The sequence below is a fragment of the Callionymus lyra genome, chromosome 14, assembly GCF_982586985.1.
Source record: "Callionymus lyra chromosome 14, fCalLyr1.hap1.1, whole genome shotgun sequence".
Lineage (NCBI taxonomy): Eukaryota > Metazoa > Chordata > Actinopteri > Syngnathiformes > Callionymidae > Callionymus > Callionymus lyra.
The window spans coordinates 18746215-18765795 of NC_141831.1; the positions used below are offsets into that span (position 1 = coordinate 18746215).

The 19581-nt window shown below is 40.6% G+C and overlaps 2 protein-coding genes across 3 annotated transcripts; both read left to right on the forward strand.

The window, feature by feature from the left end:
• Positions 1 to 522: 522 nt before the first annotated feature.
• LOC148066364 (sodium/hydrogen exchanger 6-like) lies at positions 523 to 9053 on the forward strand. The gene is made up of 16 exons (XM_087806837.1): positions 523 to 869; positions 2542 to 2741; positions 2824 to 2901; positions 2971 to 3047; positions 3694 to 3806; positions 3863 to 3968; positions 5191 to 5337; positions 5412 to 5512; positions 5580 to 5668; positions 5737 to 5850; positions 5942 to 6053; positions 6730 to 6883; positions 6950 to 6980; positions 7039 to 7127; positions 7211 to 7316; positions 7380 to 9053. The coding sequence occupies exons 1-16, from the start codon at positions 602 to 604 to the stop codon at positions 7680 to 7682; spliced, it is 2088 nt and encodes a 695-aa protein (XP_087662963.1). The 5' UTR covers positions 523 to 601; the 3' UTR covers positions 7683 to 9053.
• Positions 9054 to 9886: 833 nt separating this feature from the next.
• Positions 9887 to 19252, forward strand: LOC148066365 (four and a half LIM domains protein 1-like). Of its 2 annotated transcripts, none has more exons than XM_087807380.1 (6): positions 9887 to 10005; positions 16418 to 16582; positions 16660 to 16834; positions 17653 to 17822; positions 18553 to 18739; positions 18829 to 19252. In XM_087807380.1, the coding sequence occupies exons 2-6, from the start codon at positions 16427 to 16429 to the stop codon at positions 18978 to 18980; spliced, it is 840 nt and encodes a 279-aa protein (XP_087663506.1). In that variant the 5' UTR covers positions 9887 to 10005; positions 16418 to 16426; the 3' UTR covers positions 18981 to 19252. The 2 variants fall into 2 exon arrangements, with proteins under 2 accessions (XP_087663506.1, XP_087663507.1); XM_087807381.1 differs by lacking the exon at positions 9887 to 10005 and adding an exon at positions 16232 to 16342.
• The last annotated feature ends 329 nt before the right edge of the window (positions 19253 to 19581 follow it).

Sequence of the window (19581 nt, forward strand, 5' to 3'; positions counted from 1 at the left end):
ATCTACTGACTCCTTCAAATAACATCTTAAGACTTTCTTATTCGTGCAGGCTTTTCCCTGATTTTATGGGACACCTGCCTTTTTCTCGGTGTTATCTTGATCTTTTTAGTATAACTTTTTTGAGTATTTTTTTTGTATTGTTTAAGCGCTTTGTGACCTTAGTCTAGAAAAGTGCTGTATAAATATAAATTACTTACTTATATGTGTGTTTCAGTTATTTGAATTATTTAAAAATGTGTACCTAATATATATGTATGCCCTGTCAATATCTGCGAATGTGCTCTGTTAGGGGTTTTTGTGTTCCGATGAACCGACCCCTCCCCAGCCTCGTACGTGGTGATGGAATGAAGGACAGACACATTGATCAGTTTAAGAAAAATGCTCGCTGATTGATTACAGTAAAGTTGTCATTTCCTTACAGCTCCACAACATAATATAACGCTTTTACGGTAAGAACTTCAAAATAAAAGCCACGCCGGTCACGTGACGCCTCTTATTGTGAAACCCGGAAGCTCCCGTGTTTTGAAGCTGTCATCTCCGTGTCATCGACGCCAGCGAGGCTTGTGCGACACCAATGTAACGGAGCAACCGAAGGTCCACCATGGTTTCTGCCCCGAGACCCTCCCGCGGCCTCAGACCCTCCACGGCTGCTCTGCTGCTGCTGCTGCTGCTGCTGACGGTGGAGCGCGGGCACAGCGACGCGATGGACAACGTCGCCACGGAGAGAATGGCGGAGGAGAGCCACAGACAGGACAGCGCCAACCTGCTCATATTCATAATGCTCTTAACGCTCACCATCTTGACCATTTGGCTCTTCAAGCACCGCAGGTTCAGGTTCCTGCACGAGACGGGACTCGCCATGATCTACGGTGGGTTGTTTACCTAGCATGGATGCTAGCTAGCTATAGAAGGAGCTACTAGATGTTACTCTGTCGTCATTTTTAGATTCTCTTAGGACATGTTTTTTAATTCCATGCGTCACTGTTTTAATGATATATTTCCATACGACTCACATCACCAGAGAATCTGGTGATACGACACAATATATTACAATAGTATACATAATATTTCCAATATTTCCAATACCCATGACTTCTTCCTCAACCGACGACACGATATTATCACAATACTGTAGTAACAACGGTTTGTTTGTAGTATTGTCCGAGTACTTGTAGCAGAATTCAAAGACCACATGACATTTTCAACTGCTTTCATTTGTTTTGAAACCAAAGTATGTACAAATATCAGCTTTAAAAGCTGCCGGAGTCCACTGTATCCTCTCGTCCTCAGTATTCGCTGCAGAGAATGTAATGCCATCTAGCGGCTGAACGTTGAAGTGCAACACATCACTGAGAATATTTTCAAGTTAATGTAAACCATATTAGAGCCATAATAAAAAATGATAATAAATACCAATACAGCTTGAGCTGGTATCATGAGAAAAATATTGTGATATTTAATTGAATACATTTTACTTAACATCCCTAATTATGTTTTTTTTTCCCACTAAAAGGTCATTGCTAACTTGCTATATGAAGGAGCTGCTAGGTGTTACACTGTCGTCATTTTTATATTCTCTTAGGAAATGTTATATTTGCTTTTAATGCGTCAGATTCTTATGGCAACTGTAACTGTTTTAATGATATATTTCCATACGAGTCAAATCATCAGAGAATCTGGTGATACTGATACAATATATTAGAATACTGTACATAATATTTCTTAAATATCCCCTTTTGTAACAACGACCATGACTGACCCATGACTTCTTCCTCAAACGACGACACGATATTATCACAAAATACTGTAGTAACAACGGTGTGTTTGTAGTATTTTTTCGAGTACTTGTTGCAGAATTTAAAGACTACATGACAATTTGCAACTGCTTTCATTTGTTTTGAAACCAAAGTATCTCCAAATATCAGCTTTAAAAGCTGCTGGAGTCCACTGTATCCTCTCGTCCTCTGTCTTCGCGGGGTTCCCTTGTTACTTAAGCTGCGGAGACTGTAATGCCATCTAGCGGCTGAGAGTTGAACTGCAACACATCACTGTGAATATTTTTGGTAGAACTTTATTATTGGGTAGAACTTTATTGATCCCTCAGGAAGTCTCTTTTGGGATTTTTTTTTTTTTTTCAATTTTCAAGTTAATTGTAAACCATATTAGAAAATATTGTATTTAATATAATTTGAAAAGCCATAATAAAAAATGATAATAAATACCAATACAGCTTGAGCTGGTATCATGAAATTTTTTTTATTGTGATATATAATTAAATACATTTTTCTTAACATCCCTAATTATGTTTTTTTTTTTCCCAATGAAAAGATCATTTGGTTTGTTCTCTGCCGCTCATTATCTTGACAAAAGGACTCAAAATTTTCAAACCAATTTAAAAAAACGTGTATTTAGCAAAAACATTAGCAGGTTTCAAGTAGCATGGCCTTGTGTTGCATTAATAGTCTTAATTTTAAGTTTATTGTAAGTCATTTGTGTGTACTTGAAACATACTTTTTCACAATGGTGTGATGAAACTCTTAGGATTGTTGGTGGGGGTCATCCTCCGCTTCGGCGTCCACGTACCCCCCAGCATGTCCGACGTGGTCCTGAGCTGTGCCGTCAACGCCAGTCCGGCCACGCTGCTGGTCAACGTCAGCGGGCGCTTCTACGAGTACACGCTGAGGGGCGAGGTGAGCCGGGGGAAGGACCGCCAGCTGCAGGACGACGAGATGCTGAGGAAGGTGAGGATTGTGAAGATGATGTCAGTGGACGGATGAGGAAGACGTTAATGTGAAGACCCTAAAATAACCGCTTCATCGTCAGGTGACCTTTGACCCAGAAGTGTTTTTCAACATCCTGCTGCCGCCCATCATCTTCCATGCTGGCTACAGCTTAAAAAGGGTGAGAGTTCTGCCCCTTCCTTTCTGGTTGAACAGTTAAAATTAAATCTCGATGTCGTATTTGCCGCAGAGACATTTCTTCAGGAACATCGGCTCCATCTTGGCGTACGCCTTCATGGGCACCTTAGTTTCCTGCTTCGTCATCGGGTGAGTTTTTTGACCGTCATTGGAAAAAAAACAACCAAAAGTTTATCGACTCTGTCATAATTTGAATGGTTGAATTAAACATTTAATGTTTTTAATTTAATAGTTTTGTTTTTTAAAGCTTTTAATTAATTTCTGAAAATTATTGAAATCTTTTATTCATTTTATATTTTTTAAATTGAATTAGAAAAATGTAATACATTCAAAATAAATACTTTTTTTACGCATAGATTTGGGGTTTTAACACTACAATAATTAAAAAAAAAAAAAAGTTCTAAATTAATATTTTTTAAATTTGTGGTCTTTTTAATTCAATATAAAAATGTTGGTGCAGTGCCTTCATTTTTACATTGATTTTAAAAGACCAAGAACTCGAAAATACTAAATTTAGAATATTTATTTTTGACATGATAGAGTAAGAATTTCAAATACTATGCGTAAAAATATTAAAATAAATGCTATGAATTAAATTATTACATATTCAATCTTTCAAAATAGAAATTATTAAATAAAATAATATTGAAAATAAAAACATTTTTAATTAAAAAAAAAGTTTCATGTTAAATTCAACCATCAATATTCCGGCACTGATCTACTTCCATGCAAAACTCTGCTAAACTCTGCTGTAACTCTGAGTGGTGTGTTCCAGGCTGATCATGTACGGCTTCGTGTCCTTCATGAAGGCGGTGGGTCAGCTCGGGGGAGACTTCTTCTTCACCGACTGTCTCTTCTTCGGAGCCATCGTTTCCGCGACCGACCCAGGTGAGCTCCGGTCGACCATGAAGCTACAACAGCTCAGTTTTGACTCTGTCCCTCAGTGACGGTGCTCGCCATCTTCAACGAGCTGAAGGTGGACGTGGACCTTTACGCGCTGCTCTTCGGGGAGAGCGTCCTGAACGACGCCGTGGCTATAGTCCTCTCTTCGTAAGTCCCACGGGAGCACGAGCTCGGTCGGAGCGGACGCGACTTCCCTCTATGTGTCGTCTCATCGGGCTTTTTGTGATCAACGTGTTCTGTCTTGTCTCACTAACGTCCGTCCCTGTCGTTTTCACTGCTCGCCTCTTTTCCACCCATTCGTGTCGCTCATCACCCTCCTGCACGTATGTATGCCTGACGCAGCGTCCTGCTCCGCCTGGAGAAGCAGGCCGGGCGGGCGGCTGTCGTCCACGACGACGGCCCGGTTTGGCCGGAGGACTGGCTGGGAGACAACCAGACTTTGTCTCCTCGGTGGGATTCTACACTTGTTGAGGCTGATTTTTGCTGTTCTAGCCCCCGATTGTTTCTCTTGTGTTGATGTTTGCATCCCTGACCCCAGTGAGAGCTTCTCTAGTGCTTCACTAGTATAGGTTAAGATAAGAATGTGGCACTAAAAGTAGAACTGCATGAGATACACACCAAAATAGCACATCATTTATGTTCGGTTTGTTGAATGAAAAGGCTATTTTCAAAATAAATAAATGTATTTTTACACATAGATTTGATAATCTTATTGCAATAATACAACAATATGTTTTAAATTCAATATTAAAAAGTAGTGGTGTAATATTGTAAACACTTGATTTTAAAACAATGAATTAAAAATATTGCATTTACATCATTTTTTGGGGAAAAACTGAAATTAGAATATCAAACTCTGTGTAAAAAAAGATTTATTTTGAAAATCTTTTTTATTATTTTTTAAATAAAACTTTATAGATATACTAGAAAACTTTATAATATACAACTTCAATTATTAAAAAAAGTAAATCCAATAATAAACTTCAAATTATTAATGTATGAAATGTAAAAAAGTATTCCGATGGCACTGACGTATATTGTGTTAAGAAACACCAGAGAAAGATCTACAGGGACCATCAGCCATAACATTATGACCACCTGCCTCACACAGCAAAGACAGTTATTTCTCACGGTGCCACATTCTTCTACGACCCGGGTGTGATCACAGATGATACACGACTCAGATTATCTTCCCTCGCACACGCTTTCTTTTGGATTATTTTTCTACTTTTGCACGAACCAGGTTTGACATTGATCCGTTTCCAAAAAAATGATGCACGAGTTGACGAACGACCTTTGAATGACCTTGAGTGCAGTGGATGCTGAATCTAAAGGCTTCCGAAGGTCGTGACGAATCTTTGCTCCTCAGCTCCATCGTGGCGTACCAGCCGACCGGAGACAACAGCCACAGCTTCGAGGCCATGGCCCTGTTGAAGTCCTTCGGCATCTTCCTCGGGGTCTTCAGCGGATCCTTCTCCCTCGGCGTCGCCACCGGAGTCATGACGGCCTTCATATCCTCTTTGAAGTCGTTTGTGGAATTCTTCTTCCTCCTCCTTCCCTCGATGCTCCTTAACACCATGATCACGTCACTAAGTTCACCAAGCTGAGGGACTTCCCCCTGCTGGAGACGGCGCTCTTCTTCCTCATGTCGTGGAGCACCTTCCTCCTGGCCGAGGCCTGTGGCTTCACAGGTCTGACGCCGATCCGCCTTTTTTTTTTTAATGTTGACCACTGATCAGTGACCGTTTGGTGCCTCAGGTGTGGTCGCGGTGCTGTTCTGTGGCATCACTCAGGCCCACTACACCTACAACAACCTGTCCCCCGAGTCTCAGGACCGGTCCAAACAGGTAACTCGAACCTTTGACTCCATCTGGACTCTCCTCTGATCCACGTTTTTGTTTCTTCCCCCCATCAGCTGTTCGAACTGCTCAACTTCCTGGCGGAGAACTTCATCTTCAGCTACATGGGTCTGACGCTCTTCTCCTTCCAGTCGCACATCTTCAACCCGCTCTTCATCATCGGAGCCTTCGTATCCTTGAGTTCATTTCACGAACGGCATCTTCTTCGAGAGTGTTTGGTTGAAATGAGTGGGTCGAGTTTGTCCTTGACCGGTCGTGCAGGTCGCTGTGTTTCTGGGTCGAGCCGCGAACATCTACCCTTTGTCTTTCTTGCTCAACCTGGGACGTAAGAACAAGATCGGATCCAACTTCCAGCACGTGATGATGTTCGCAGGTACGAGGTCCCTTCGGGCCGTAACGATATGATATATTTTAATACACTTGCATCATTTTGGAACTGTATTCATGGCACATCTTATGATCGTTCCACTTTCTTTTTTAGTTTAATTAATGGAACTATAAAAAAATAGTTTGAGCTGTGCATGATGTGATAAGGTTTAATTGCAACACAGAAATGAACAAACGGTGTGAAAATTTGCATGTTAACTATAATTAATTAATTATAATTATATATTTTACACGCGTATAAGGAATGTAGAAAGAATAATGTTAGATATCGCACACCTACTTTCTAGCTGTAACAAATAATCTTTTTCTAACTGACTCTGGTGTTATCTCTGTTTAAGGTTAGATTTAAAGTGACACACACGCTTTTTGAAAAAGTGCTATTAACGTGTTTTTTCTCAGATAAGTTTGAACTACTTTTATTCACAGTAAAGTATGAGGTGTTGACAATTTGAATGACCGTTTAAATAACACTTTATAACTTGTCTAAATTGAATAATATAAATGTAATGATGGATTAAAACTGTTGGTACATAAATACACATTTTATGTTTATGACGTTTCCAAAGTTTACCAGAAGGTGGCGCAAAACGCTAGCTTGCAATAAGGCTTGGAGCGTTTAAGATTAGTTTTTCGATTTTACAAAATATGTTCAAACGCCTCAGGTCTACGCGGCGCCATGACCTTCGCCCTCTCCATCCGCGACACGGCCACTTACGCCCGCCAGATGATGTTCTCCACGACGCTGCTGATCGTCTTCTTCACCGTGTGGGTCTGCGGCGGCGGCACCACGCCCATGCTGACCTTCATGAGCATCCCGTGAGTATATGTCGGGGGTCGAGCGAAGCGTGAGCATCTCTGATGTGTGCCGGTCTCTCCTCACAGGGTCGGCGTGAACCCCGATCAGGAAAACTCGGTAAGTATCTTCAGGCGTGTTCCTCGTGTTCTGTTGGCGGTAAGAATGTTCTCCTCAGAGCTCCACGGTGCTGGACGGGTCACAGAGGAGGAACACCAAACACGAGAGCGCCTGGCCGTTCAGGATCTGGTACAACTTTGACCACAAGTATCCTTTGCTGATCAGAACCATATTTAAGTCAAAACTGGTACCAACTGAAAGGACCGTAAGTTCCTCAACCGGGTCTTCAGCTACCTGAAGCCCCTGCTGACCCACAGTGGACCTCCACTCACCGCCACGCTGCCCGCCTGCTGCGGCCCCCTGGCCCGCTGCCTCACCAGCCCGCAGGCTTACGAGGTGAAAAGTCCTGAGCCTTCTGGGTTTAACGCCCAGAACCAACATCTGTCCGTCTCCTTCCAGAACGAAGGCCGACTGCACGACGAGGACCTGGACTTCATCCTGAACGACGCCAGCGTTGGCTCCATGTACGCCGACGTCACCGTCCGCACCGACGCGTCCGGGTCCAAGAGCCTGAGGGGCTCCTCCAGGGGCCCCGCCGACGACCACCTGGACCGCGAGCTGGCCCTGGCCGACAACGAGGTGGCCATCCGCGGGACGCGCCTGGTCCTGCCCATGGACGACCCGGCCGAGCCCCCGACCACCGTCACGCTTCCGCCGCCGCCCTCGCCGCCGCGCTCGGACCCTCGGAGGCACAGACTGTGAGACGATCTGATGATAACTGTCCACGTGAAAGTCCACTCTTACGACCTTCTTATCCGACGAAAATAACCCTGAATGTGAAAATATCATACGTGACGTCATCGTCCAGACTTAAGACAACTCAATGAAGTCTTCGTTCGCGTATCGTCTCGTCCAGGCTAACTGGGGTCAAACGTGTTTGTTTGTGGGGCGGGGGTTAGGGGGCAGGTGGTCCGGTCAGACAATCGTGCATGTGTCTAAACTCTGCCCGAAAGAAACACTCCAGACAGGAAAGCATGAGCGACCTTGAGTCAGTTGAAACTTTCTTTCGGATCCTCAATGATTTCATTCAAAACGACAACAAAAAAAAAGATTTTGCTGTAATTTAATTTATTTTTCAAAATGCTAGGAGTTCAGTCTCAGAAGAAGAGATGGAAGGAAGGATCAGAAATCAGTTCAAGTCCTTTGGCTCAGCTCTTTTTTTTTTAGGATGCACCTTCAGCATCTTAATATAAACACATCCAGTCATCATGCAAAATGTTTGTCTGTTCCTGCTAAAACTAGTTGGCGGTTTAATCCCAGATCATCTGGTGATTATGGGTCAACGATGACGAACAAAGATGGCCGCTAAAGTCGTACGCATTTTAGGCGAAAAAAAAAAAGACAAACTGTTGTCTAAAGAAATCCTGCCTTGTGATGAGTTAAAGTAGTTTTATTTTAGGAGATAATTAAAGAGTTAAAAAATGTTGTTAACTCTATTATCGTGCAGATGGAACCATCTTCACTTTTGAGATTACGAGCGTGAATTATTCCTCCTAGATTTGTGTTGATACTAACAAAACCATCTTACACTGCAACAGGTTAACCCATGTGCTGCCTGCCACCTTCACTACCCTTGATTCTTATTTTATTTATTATTTAATTTATTTATTCATTTTTGACTTGAACAAACTGCGAGGGGATTAAAACGATACACACAACACTAAAGGGTTGAGTTTAAGGAGATGTAGCCTCGACTCCAGCGAGCTTCCATGTTGTAGTAGTGAGGCGGCGGAGGCTCAACTGTTGTGTATTTAAGTGCCTAATCTGAGATTACCGTTCAATTTCTGATGTTTTGTTTAACAGTTTAAAAAGAAAATGGAGCATTTCCGAGATTTTGTGCGTTTTTAAAATGAAAAGTAGATTCTTTTTGGTTCGTTTGCACTTGTTACCTTTTTTTTTTTTTTTCAAGTAAAACTTGTGAGAGAAAAAAAACCCAAGATGAGAATGAAATGGGAAGTTGTTTAAGAAAAAAGAAAGTGTTTTTCTAACCTTGTGTGTGTCTGATTAATCTTGTGAAGTGCTTCGTTTCTGTCCGATGGCGATGATCCCGAAATAAATACGAAGTCACTCCAAGTCTCCCGTCTTTCATTTTGACAAACGATTGTTATAAACTTCTATAAAAACGTACACAACCCTGAACGCACAACAATTGTGGGAGATGATGAGCCAAAGCATTTTCAGTTCAAGAAAAACTTTTTCTTTTTTACGTTTTTCAGACTTAAAAAGAATACGGATAATTTCAAATATACCATTTTTTAATTGAATATTTCTTAAATCATGGTTGAAAATTAAAAGAAGTTTACACGCACGGGTCAGTCTCGCTCCCTCAGGGTTTGACTATTGCAGCAGCAGCTGACTTATTGACGGTTGATGAATGAAAGAAAAGTCAAAGCATGTAAAAAAAAGAATGTGAGAAACTGATATAGATAGATAGATGGAAAGATAGACAAACTATCTACTACTACTGAACAAACATCCAATAGGAAAACACGTCATACTTTTGTCAAGAAGACAGATTTAACTACGATATATTCAAAGAAAGGATGCTACACCTTATGTTTTACGTGTCAACTCGGAAAAAATAAATAAATATTGATCCTACAACGAGTTTGAGAAGGTGAGTTTCAAGTTAAAGTTTTCAGAAGACAAGCAAGTTATTCCAAGTTTTGATGTTAATAATTTATGGCAAAAAACGAGCAGTTTTTTTCTAGACATAACTTTCTATTCATAGTATAAAACATCACTTAAGTTTGTATCATCATGGTTTTATGACGCTAACAGAACTTAAAAACGTGGTCAGATTACTCTCTAGTCATTTAAAGTCCGAAACACTCGGTAAAAAGAACTTTTAAAAACGATCGTCTTCCAGGGCCTTTATTTTGAAGGGGCACGGCATGTTCCCGGTGGCGAGAGGCAGCTTGACGCGGGCGCCGAAGTGTTGACGCTGCCGTGGAGAGAGACCACTCACTCACTCACTCACTCACTCACTCAGACGCTGCTGTCGCTGCTGTGACCTCTGCTGCCGGTAAGACGGAGGATGGAGACTGAACCAGACTCCACTCCTCTTTTTTTAAACTTCACTCACTCCTTTAACTTGTTGTTTCAAGAAGCTTTCTGACTTTAAAAGTCGTTCTTCTTGTTTTATTTACGGGAACAAGAGACGTGTAAGTTCAGGAACGGCAGGAAACTACAACAAATATCTGAAAAGTTTTTTATCTGGAAACAAGACTTAAAGTTGTCCGGGCGTTTCCTGACTTTCTGTGCAGTGTGTGTGTGTGTACATGTGCGCGAGTGTGTGAGTGTGAGGTACAGTCTCATGTTGACTGGAGGAAGGCGGCAGAAATCTGTTTCCAGTTAGGAAGTCTCGATGATGGAACCACTGAGGCTCCGAAATGCATCGCAGAGGTCAATTTAAATTCCTTCACAGCTATTCTGTGTGTGTGTCTCAGTGTGTGTGTGTGTGTGTTCATGTCAGTCGTGCAGTTGCTAATCTGGATCGAGTCCGAGACGCCAAATGTTTCAGTGACGTCAGGAACAGAGCACATCTGCATCTGCTTCCTTTTGTTTCTCCTGATGTTCCTGAGAAAATTCCTTCAGAGTTCAGATCATAACTTCGAACTCAAGACTGAACGTGACAAACTTCCACGGAAACAACTCCTGAACGAGTCTGAAAGGAAACTCCCTCAATTGTCATACAAAGTTGTGTTGTTACTGTACGACTCGTAAAAACTGTAGAAAAACCAAGAACTTTTACTATTTGTGTTAAATTACTTTTTTTTCTTGTTTCTTTTTCCCAGTTTTTTTTTTAATGTTGAATTTCCTTTTTTTAGATTTATATATTATCTATTAATGGTTTTAAAATTAGGTCTAAAATTAATTTCACATGTTTTGTTTAACCTTGTTAATTGTGCAAAGTTGATTTTTGAAATTGTGTTAATTTTATATAGTGTTTGTGAAAATATTTCTTGTTTTTTGGTTTTCATACAAGCTAGTGGTTCTTGTCCTATTCTCAAAATTACTTTATAATTTTTATATTTTTTTCATCGTATATTTAATTTGCCATTGTCGCAAAAATAATGTATTTCATAAATGTATATATATATAGCGAGAGAGAGAGAGAGAGAGCAGTTCCTTTTTTTTAAAATTATTTTTGTGTCAAATTGTTTGTATTTTATTGAGAAACATTTATTTAAATAACATCCAAAAAAACGAATTTTCTTCACATTTTTATTTATTACCCTTGTTTTATCTCAGCGTCAAAGTGACCTGTTGGCCCCCAAAAACAAATGTGCTTTTGGTATCCCCCTAAAAATGACCCATAGGCAACACAAGGGATACCACAAACACATTTGTTTTCCACATAATCATTTTAGTTTTGACTTTCCGGTCCTTTATTTAGCTTTATTTGAGGATGAATCCATGTTCAGACGAGTGTACATTTAAAATAAGTGACACGAGCGTTCTAGCGGTGAGTGACAGGTCGCCATGGCGACTCGTTAAAGCCGACCCTGTATTTTCCTCTTTAAAAAAGACTGTCATTAAAGCGGCGACGTCATCCTAAATGAAGGAGTTACTGTGAGGTCGCAGCTCTCTGGTTAAGTGAAGTAATAAATCAGAGACTTTCTGGAGGAAACAAGCTCCTTGAGAAACTCTTGGTTTTGGTGGATTCCGCCAGAACCTCCTTAAACTGGACCAACAAACACGAGGAGCCCGGAGACGCTCGGGGTCTGCGGCGGAAGTTTCTGGTTTGTTCAGCTGCTGCGTTTCTGCTAAAACCATCACGCCGCACGTTTCTGCTCGTAGCTGCTGCAGGAATGCGGCAGCAGCGCCAGATCAAATAAGCAACACACGTCTGCTGCTGCAGGAGCGTGTTCCACTCCTCGTGTCCGAGGCGCGAGTTCAACTCTGACCTCTGACCTTATTACAAACACTCAAGTCCTCCCATAGAACTCAGCTGATTACGCGTTAACACCCAATACATTCTAACATGTTATTTATTCTGAGATATATATATACGTATATGTATATATTTACTCAACATAAAATACTGGTACTTCAAATAAACAACGACAATTTTAAGATGTACTTTAGATAAATTATTTATTTAGATCTTTGGAATCTGCCGCATAAATATATTTTTTTTACTTCTTGTACTTGAAATATGTTTGGACCAATAGATTTTATTTTTTAAAGTTACTTTCATTTTGAATCTTTTTACTGTTGTTTAAGTGTTGTGTGTCTTAAGATTGATTATTAGTATTATTATTACATTACTTTGGACAACTCTAGTATTATTTCAATTATAATTACATTTTTAAAACTTAAAATATGAATATAAAAAATCACAATACTGAAAAACCTTTCAGATATTAGAACATTTTAATTCTCCAAAAAAGAATCCAAGTATTTTCTGACAGATGAATGTTTTAACGACAGCCAGTGATTAATTTAATTAAAGTTTAATTAGTCATAAAGTGGGTGATCCTCGCTCCCCCTGGGTTTGACTGTGAGTACATTGGATAAACAGGTGACTAAAGTTCTGAGCAGGTTTACAGCAGACGAGATAAAGGAGAATGAAATACTTAAAGAGCAAGTAATGTGTTATTTTAAGTGTGTCTTTAAATAGATCTTGGACTCTAAATACTCCTGAAATATACCGCCCACTAAAATACTTTTTCTGGAGATACAATCTTGTTTACCGTAACCACCCCCACTCTGCTGTGATTGGTCAAACATTGAGGTTTGTCACCACACGTCATCAATCCCGGAAGTTTCAGCCTCCAAGGGACTCGTTGTATAAACAAAGCAGGCCATGATTACAGCTGGCTGGAGGAGGAGTGAAGCCATTATTACGTCATAATGGACTCCGCTCTCGTATCCTCTCGTTCGCGGAGATTTCAGACGGGGGGGGAACTTATACACTAAAGTAATAAGTTCAAAACATGGTCATGATGAGGGACTAACTGCATCTTGGAGGAAGACTAACATTTGAAACAAGTGAGCGAGTCAGGAGAGTTTTCACATTAGTTGATCTTTAAGGCAAAGATTTGCATCCAAAATGTCTCCAACATAAGTGACGCAGAGGAAGGTAAACGACTCTAAATTTAACCTGCAGGAAGTCTGGTGACGCAGAGCAGAGCCAGATAATCAGTTTCACTCACGTCTGGTGGAAGTGAAGGTCACATGAGTCCAACCTCATCATCATCATCATCATCATCAACTCATTTACATCCACATGCCTGGATGATGAACTCAACACTGAATGTAACCAGTCAAGACGCCACAGTCATGAAGCCTGAAATAGAAAAGCACATGTAGCACAGAGCAGCTCTTATCCCAGTGTCTGACGGACGACTGGCCAGAATTTCATCATTGAATTGATTTAAATATCAAAGATAAATAAGCTTCATTTTTTTTTTAATAAGCATGAGACGGTTTATTGTGTTTAAAACATTTTTCAGAAATACTTGTTTTATAAAAAGAAAAAACTAAAAGAAAAGAACATAAACGCGTCTTTAATCTAGTCCAAATAATCCAATTATAGTCCTATAATATCTGCTTCTTGACTTATGGATCATGTGGTTCGTTGGTTGAACCAAAATAACAACATTATTTATCTTTAATCAATTCAAAAAGAGCAGACAAATAAGTTCCTGCTTCTGTTAATAACTTCTGGTCTCCATGGCGACCAAACAAAGACTCATATTTTGCCTCCTCTGTGAAAGAAGTGATTTGTCAGCATGTTTTGACACATGAGGAATTTCTAGGTCTGGACGTGCAGCGACAGAGAGTTCGCTTCCTGTCGGCCATTGTTGCTCCATCTGATTAGTTCATGAACCTGAACCTGGCGAAGCTTCGGCCTCAATCCGTTCGTGATCCAGTCGCTGCCGGTCTGAAGCAGGAAGTTGAGAGAGTTGTGAAATTTCTTTTTTCACTTCTCTCTCAACTTATATTTTCTTAAAAAGCCTCCACTTATCTTACAGTCTTATTTTGCTTAGTAACTTCTGTTTATAGTTAGTGTTTCCATAAATCTATATTTTCAATGCCACACGTCATTTTTTATAATAATATATTTTTATATATAAATTCCCTTTTTTGATTTTTATTTAAATTTAAAAAGTTTTATTTCTGCTACTTTTCATTTTTCCTAAACAATTGTAAATTAAAATGTAAAAAAAAAGTAATACTTAAAAACGTTTAAATCTAGTTTAATGTTATTTTTTCCACCTAATAACAATATATTTTTTACATTTTAATCCATTATTATACTTGATAAATCTTGATATTTAAACTCACCAGAATAAATACAAATGTGTTTATTTTTATGTTAAATAAAATCAAATATAACGATACACAATATTATATATGATCTTTCCTTCATGTCTCTTCGATCTTATTATTATTTATATATTACAAATATATATATATATTTTTTATCACCTTATTTAAGTGTTTTATAGTTTAAGTTATTTATGACTTAATTACCCTCAACTTTAACATTTTATATCAGATTAAATACTTTTCTGCTGCATTTTCACCTGACCTTGTTTTTATAATTGAAATTTCTTTGCGTTGGAAATTTCCTACAAATAATTTGTTTTATTATTGTGTAAAGAAAAGGTCAAAGGTCATCAGCAACGACCTTAGTCAAGATCAAACAGTCGTTCCGTTGGCAACTGAATAAAACTCTGGATGATGTTGTGACTCTAGTGGTTAAATAAGTGTTCGTCTCCTGCTGAGATATTCAGTCAGGAACAGACGTCACCTCTGACTTCATTTACGAGGCTCCTTCACAGGGTGAGGGTCTTAAGTGTGTTTATATCTAAATGTCGACTCAACAAGTGATGCCATTAAAGCAACATTTTAATTACGTTTTAAGAGCCAATTTACCAAAGGTCGGTTAAACTGTGTGGATTAAGCTGAAGCTGGAGCTCACGTTCCATTACGACTCCAGGACCATTAACCAAAGAAAGCAACATCTCTCGGCACGACAACGTTTCACGAGGCGGAGTCTGATAAATGTTTTTGTGAGGAACCTAGAATTACCATAAATGTGTCGGTTAATTAGTCAAACCTGGTCTTTAGTTGGAGTGACTCTGCTGGGTTATTCAGAAGTGTGCACCAAATCCACTGTTAAATGGTAAATGGAACATGGCCCACAAGTTCCTCATGAGTCTGCCCCGAGTTGCTGCTTAGATGAAGCCAAACTGATGCTTTGTGGAGATTTTTGGTTCCTAAAAAGGCAACCTAAGCGTGTGTGTCTGTGTGGGAAGTTGTGTGAAGTTGTGTGTCTTAAAATTCTGTCAAAGTCTTGTCAAGGGTCCAGATCTCACCACATTAGTCATTCCTTGCATTCCTTCATATGTTCACCTCACTAGTGGACACACACACACACACACACACACACACACACACACCCCCACACACACACACACACACACACACACACACACACACACACACACACACACACACACCCACACACACACAGAATTCCTCTGCAGCAGCCAAGTTGAACATGATGTGGGAAACGTCAGAGTTTTGTCTGTGTGTGTGTTTGTTTGTGTGTTTGTGTGTGTGCGGTCTTTTTTGTTTTGTCGCTTTCATGAGAATTTGAGGGTCGTTTATGAGATGGTGGAGTTCTGCGAGAGAACTTCAGACACACTCGAGTCTCCTTGAACTCCCCTTCAGCGGTGAAAGATTTCTTAGGATTTAAAAAAATATTGAATAAAGTTTTCTTTTTTTTAAAGCCGCACCCCCAACTCTTTTTTTTAACCTAAAAATGGGCGTGGTTATGTATGACATCATTATTTTATTACAACAGAAATGTTAATAAAAAAACATTTAAAAATTATATTCAAAAAGCTACGCAAATTTAAGAATATTTAAAACAAAACAAAAAAAGGTTCGTCAGACTGCTGACCACTGCAGGCTGGAAACACCCAACGAAGTCTACAACCATAAAAGGATGGTCGTAATGTTTCGGCTGACTCACGGGGGAAAAATGTGTATTTTTAGTCGTTCATAAAGCAGCAGGTCGTCCGTTAACAGCAGCGATTGCAACATTAAGAAAAGCGTTTCCTGTGTTTAGGAGACTTTGGAGTCGTTAGCGGTGATGTCATGGCGCTCTCTCAAACAACCATCGCTCACGGTTCCAAAAAATCCTCCCTCTGCGGTTTTTATCAACAGACATGTGGAAGCAGGAGAATAATAAGAGGTCTGATTACAACGTCGTTTATCAGCCGAGCTTTCAGAGCCGATCAGCAAACATTGGGTCAACCGTGTGTGCAAAGACTATGACTCACTTCCTCCATATCACACCCACGAAACCGTCGCCTCACAAAGTGACCTCTCTGTGACAGGTGGTCATAATGAATGCGTTCATTGTGTGTGTTTTGAGAGTGTGTGTGGTGACTTCATGTCCGTCCGCTCGACAGTGACGAGAGATGGCCGAGGGCGCGAGCTGCTTCTACTGCCGCGAGGACCTGGGCGGCAAGAAGTTCACCCGCAGCGAGGGCCGGCCCGTGTGCGTCCGCTGCCACACCAAGTTCTGCGCCAACAACTGCCACGACTGTCACCGACCCATCTCCGTGGAGTCCAAGGTGAGCGACCTCCGACCTCCGACCCGACGCCCCCCGCCGCCGCCTCGACCGACTCCTCGCTTCTGCTTCCCCGACAGGAACTGGGCCACAAGGGTCGGTTCTGGCACGAGGAGTGTTTCCGCTGCGTCAAGTGCTACAAGCCGCTCGCCAAGGAGCCCTTCAGCACCAAAGATGATCGCATCATGTGCGGCAAGTGCTGCTCCCGAGAGGACGCGCCGCGCTGCCACGGATGCTACAAACCCATCCTGGCCGGTGAGTCTGACCACACTTCTACTCATGACGGTTTAAAACTCAATCACACAAGTTTGCAAGCTAAATAGAATATATCAGCAACACAACATCTGTAGAGGTCACCATATCGTGAACGAAAATCGACTTAGATTTTAGCCGACAATTCAGCAGGACACATCAAATGACTTGGCGCGTGATTTAAATAATCCTCGTAACACTCCTGACCTCAGCGATACAGAACACGAGGTTCATTAAAAGCCAACTTAAGACTTTTATTTTGGAAAGTTCAGATCTGGAAATACATAACACAAGCTATTGTAAACGGCTAGCAAACACAGAGTTTGATAATTTAGCGCAAAGGTTAGTAAATGTTTTTTATTTTGTTTTTTCTATTGATTTTATTAAAGTTCAGGGTTAAAGTGCTAAGCTTATCAACACTTCTTTTCTAACAGTGTTGGAGATTCTAATACTCTTTTTATGTATTTTTAAAATATTTATTAACCTCTAACTGTGATACAACCTGTGTTCTATTTAAAGATCAATACTTCATTTTAATTCTATTCTTTTAGGATTATTTATTTTCGTTTAATCTGAAACTTTGTTTGATCGTTTTAAGCAAACGATTACAGTAGGACGCAAAGATGTTTACTGATAACTCTCTGGCGCCATCATGTGGTCAGTTGTAGTTCATTTTAAATCGCTCCCGCTCGAGTTTAGGAGACATTTTTAACTTATATTTATCTTATTTATTTTTAATAATTCAGTGCTCTCTCATCCAACCACATGAGGACAAAGGAAAGAATGAGATAAATAAATACATGTGTACATCACTGCTGCAGGCACAGAGAGTGTGGAGTACAAGGGCAACTCGTGGCACGACGAGTGCTTCACCTGCTACAACTGCAAACGTCCCATCGGCTCCCAGAGTTTCCTCTCCAAAGGAAGCGACACCTACTGCAGCCCGTGCTACGACAAGAAGTTCGCCAAACACTGTGTCGGCTGCAATAAGGTGTGTCCCTTTTCTCATCCCATAATTCCTTGTAAACGTTTAATTCATCTTCAAGTCTTGAGCCACCGACACCATTTAAAGAAATGACAGATTTATTGACATAAGGATTTCAATTGGGTTACAGTGCTCAGTCCTGTAACACCAGCTCAAACACATCTAACAATTATCAAACAAAAACTGAAAATTAAAATGTACTTTCAATGCGTTTTTTATTGTAACCAACTTTTTTTCGTTTTTATCAGTACAATTTGGGGGCCATTTTTTTTTCAGTGTCATGGTCATATAAGTATTATTTTGGGGTTTAATTGCGTACATGTTGTTGTGCAGAGACAGTGCTGCAAATCTCAGTCTGTATTTTTCTTAATTTCAGATTAAAAAAAGATAAAAATTGTGGCCCCAAACTATCATTTTAACTCTTTTTGACACCTTTCTGACATCAGAACTGGCACCATTATGGTATCACTACTCCTCTGCAGTCATAAAAAGTTAAAAAGCTTGAGAAATATGCAATATTCACCAAATAAACATACTAATTTAGTTGTCTTTGCTCTTATTGGTTGTAATAGAAGTACTCAAAGGTAAGATGTACTGTAGTCATACCTTCTGCAGCAGCAGGTTCTCTGGTGTCACTCGACTAGTCTTTGGTCGCTCATGACCAGTGAAGATTCTTCTGAGGGAGACAAGAAGAACACACCATCAGTGAGGTTCTAATCTCCCGTCTCGTCTTCAGCCCATCACCTCCGGAGGAGTGAACTACCAGGACCAGCCCTGGCACGGACACTGTTTCGTCTGCGGCACCTGCTCCAAGCCTCTGGCCGGGACCAGCTTCACCAAACACCAGGACCAGGTCTTCTGCGTGGAGTGCTACAAGAGCACCGTGGCCAAGAAATGCAGCGGCTGCCAAAACCCCATCACAGGTATCTTTAAACCTCACCATGGCGCCCCCTCGTGGACGCATCGAGTCAATGTTTCTGAGGTCATAAAGGTGAGCAAACTGTCCCTGCAGGCTTCGGCAAAGGCGTGAACGTGGTGAACTACGAGGGCAGCTCCTGGCACGAGTACTGCTTCAACTGCAAGAGATGTTCCCTCAGTTTGTCCAACAAACGCTTCGTGGCCAAAGGCGGAGACATCCTGTGCTCCGACTGCGCCGACAAGTAGAAACCTGAAGTCTCAGTATTTCAACCTGATCATCACCAGAGCGACTGAAGCCAAGATCATAATGGGAATATTTGCCAAAGGGAATAATATTTAAAGGGACTGCTTTATGCACTTTTGATCAAACTTGCTTATGTTTCATTTCATCTCAATTCATGAATAAAAGTTCGTCCTATGTACTTTTTTTTTTACTTCCTTTCCCCCTTTCTTTGTAAACAATAATAATTGAAACTTCTTGTCTTTTGAGCTGCTAAAATAAACTTGATTCAAAATCATGCGAGTTGTTTGCTTCTCCCTTCACAACAATAGAATGTAATTAGAGAATCAGGCAGCTGTACGGGAAAGTAAATACAAAAAAAGGGAACAATAATAAGACGGTATCTTAATAAAGTGATCCATCCATCATCTCTGACCTCATCAGTCTCTCTACTGTCCCACGAAGCTTCTCTGTCTCGCTGTTGACATCGCACACTTTATTGCACATCGATCGGTTCTCCGATAAGCCACATTCAATATGTACATTTCCATGTTCTCTTCCGCCTCGGACTCTCTCACTTGCAAACAATGACAGCACCACGCTCTACCATCAGACACGACTGTGAGC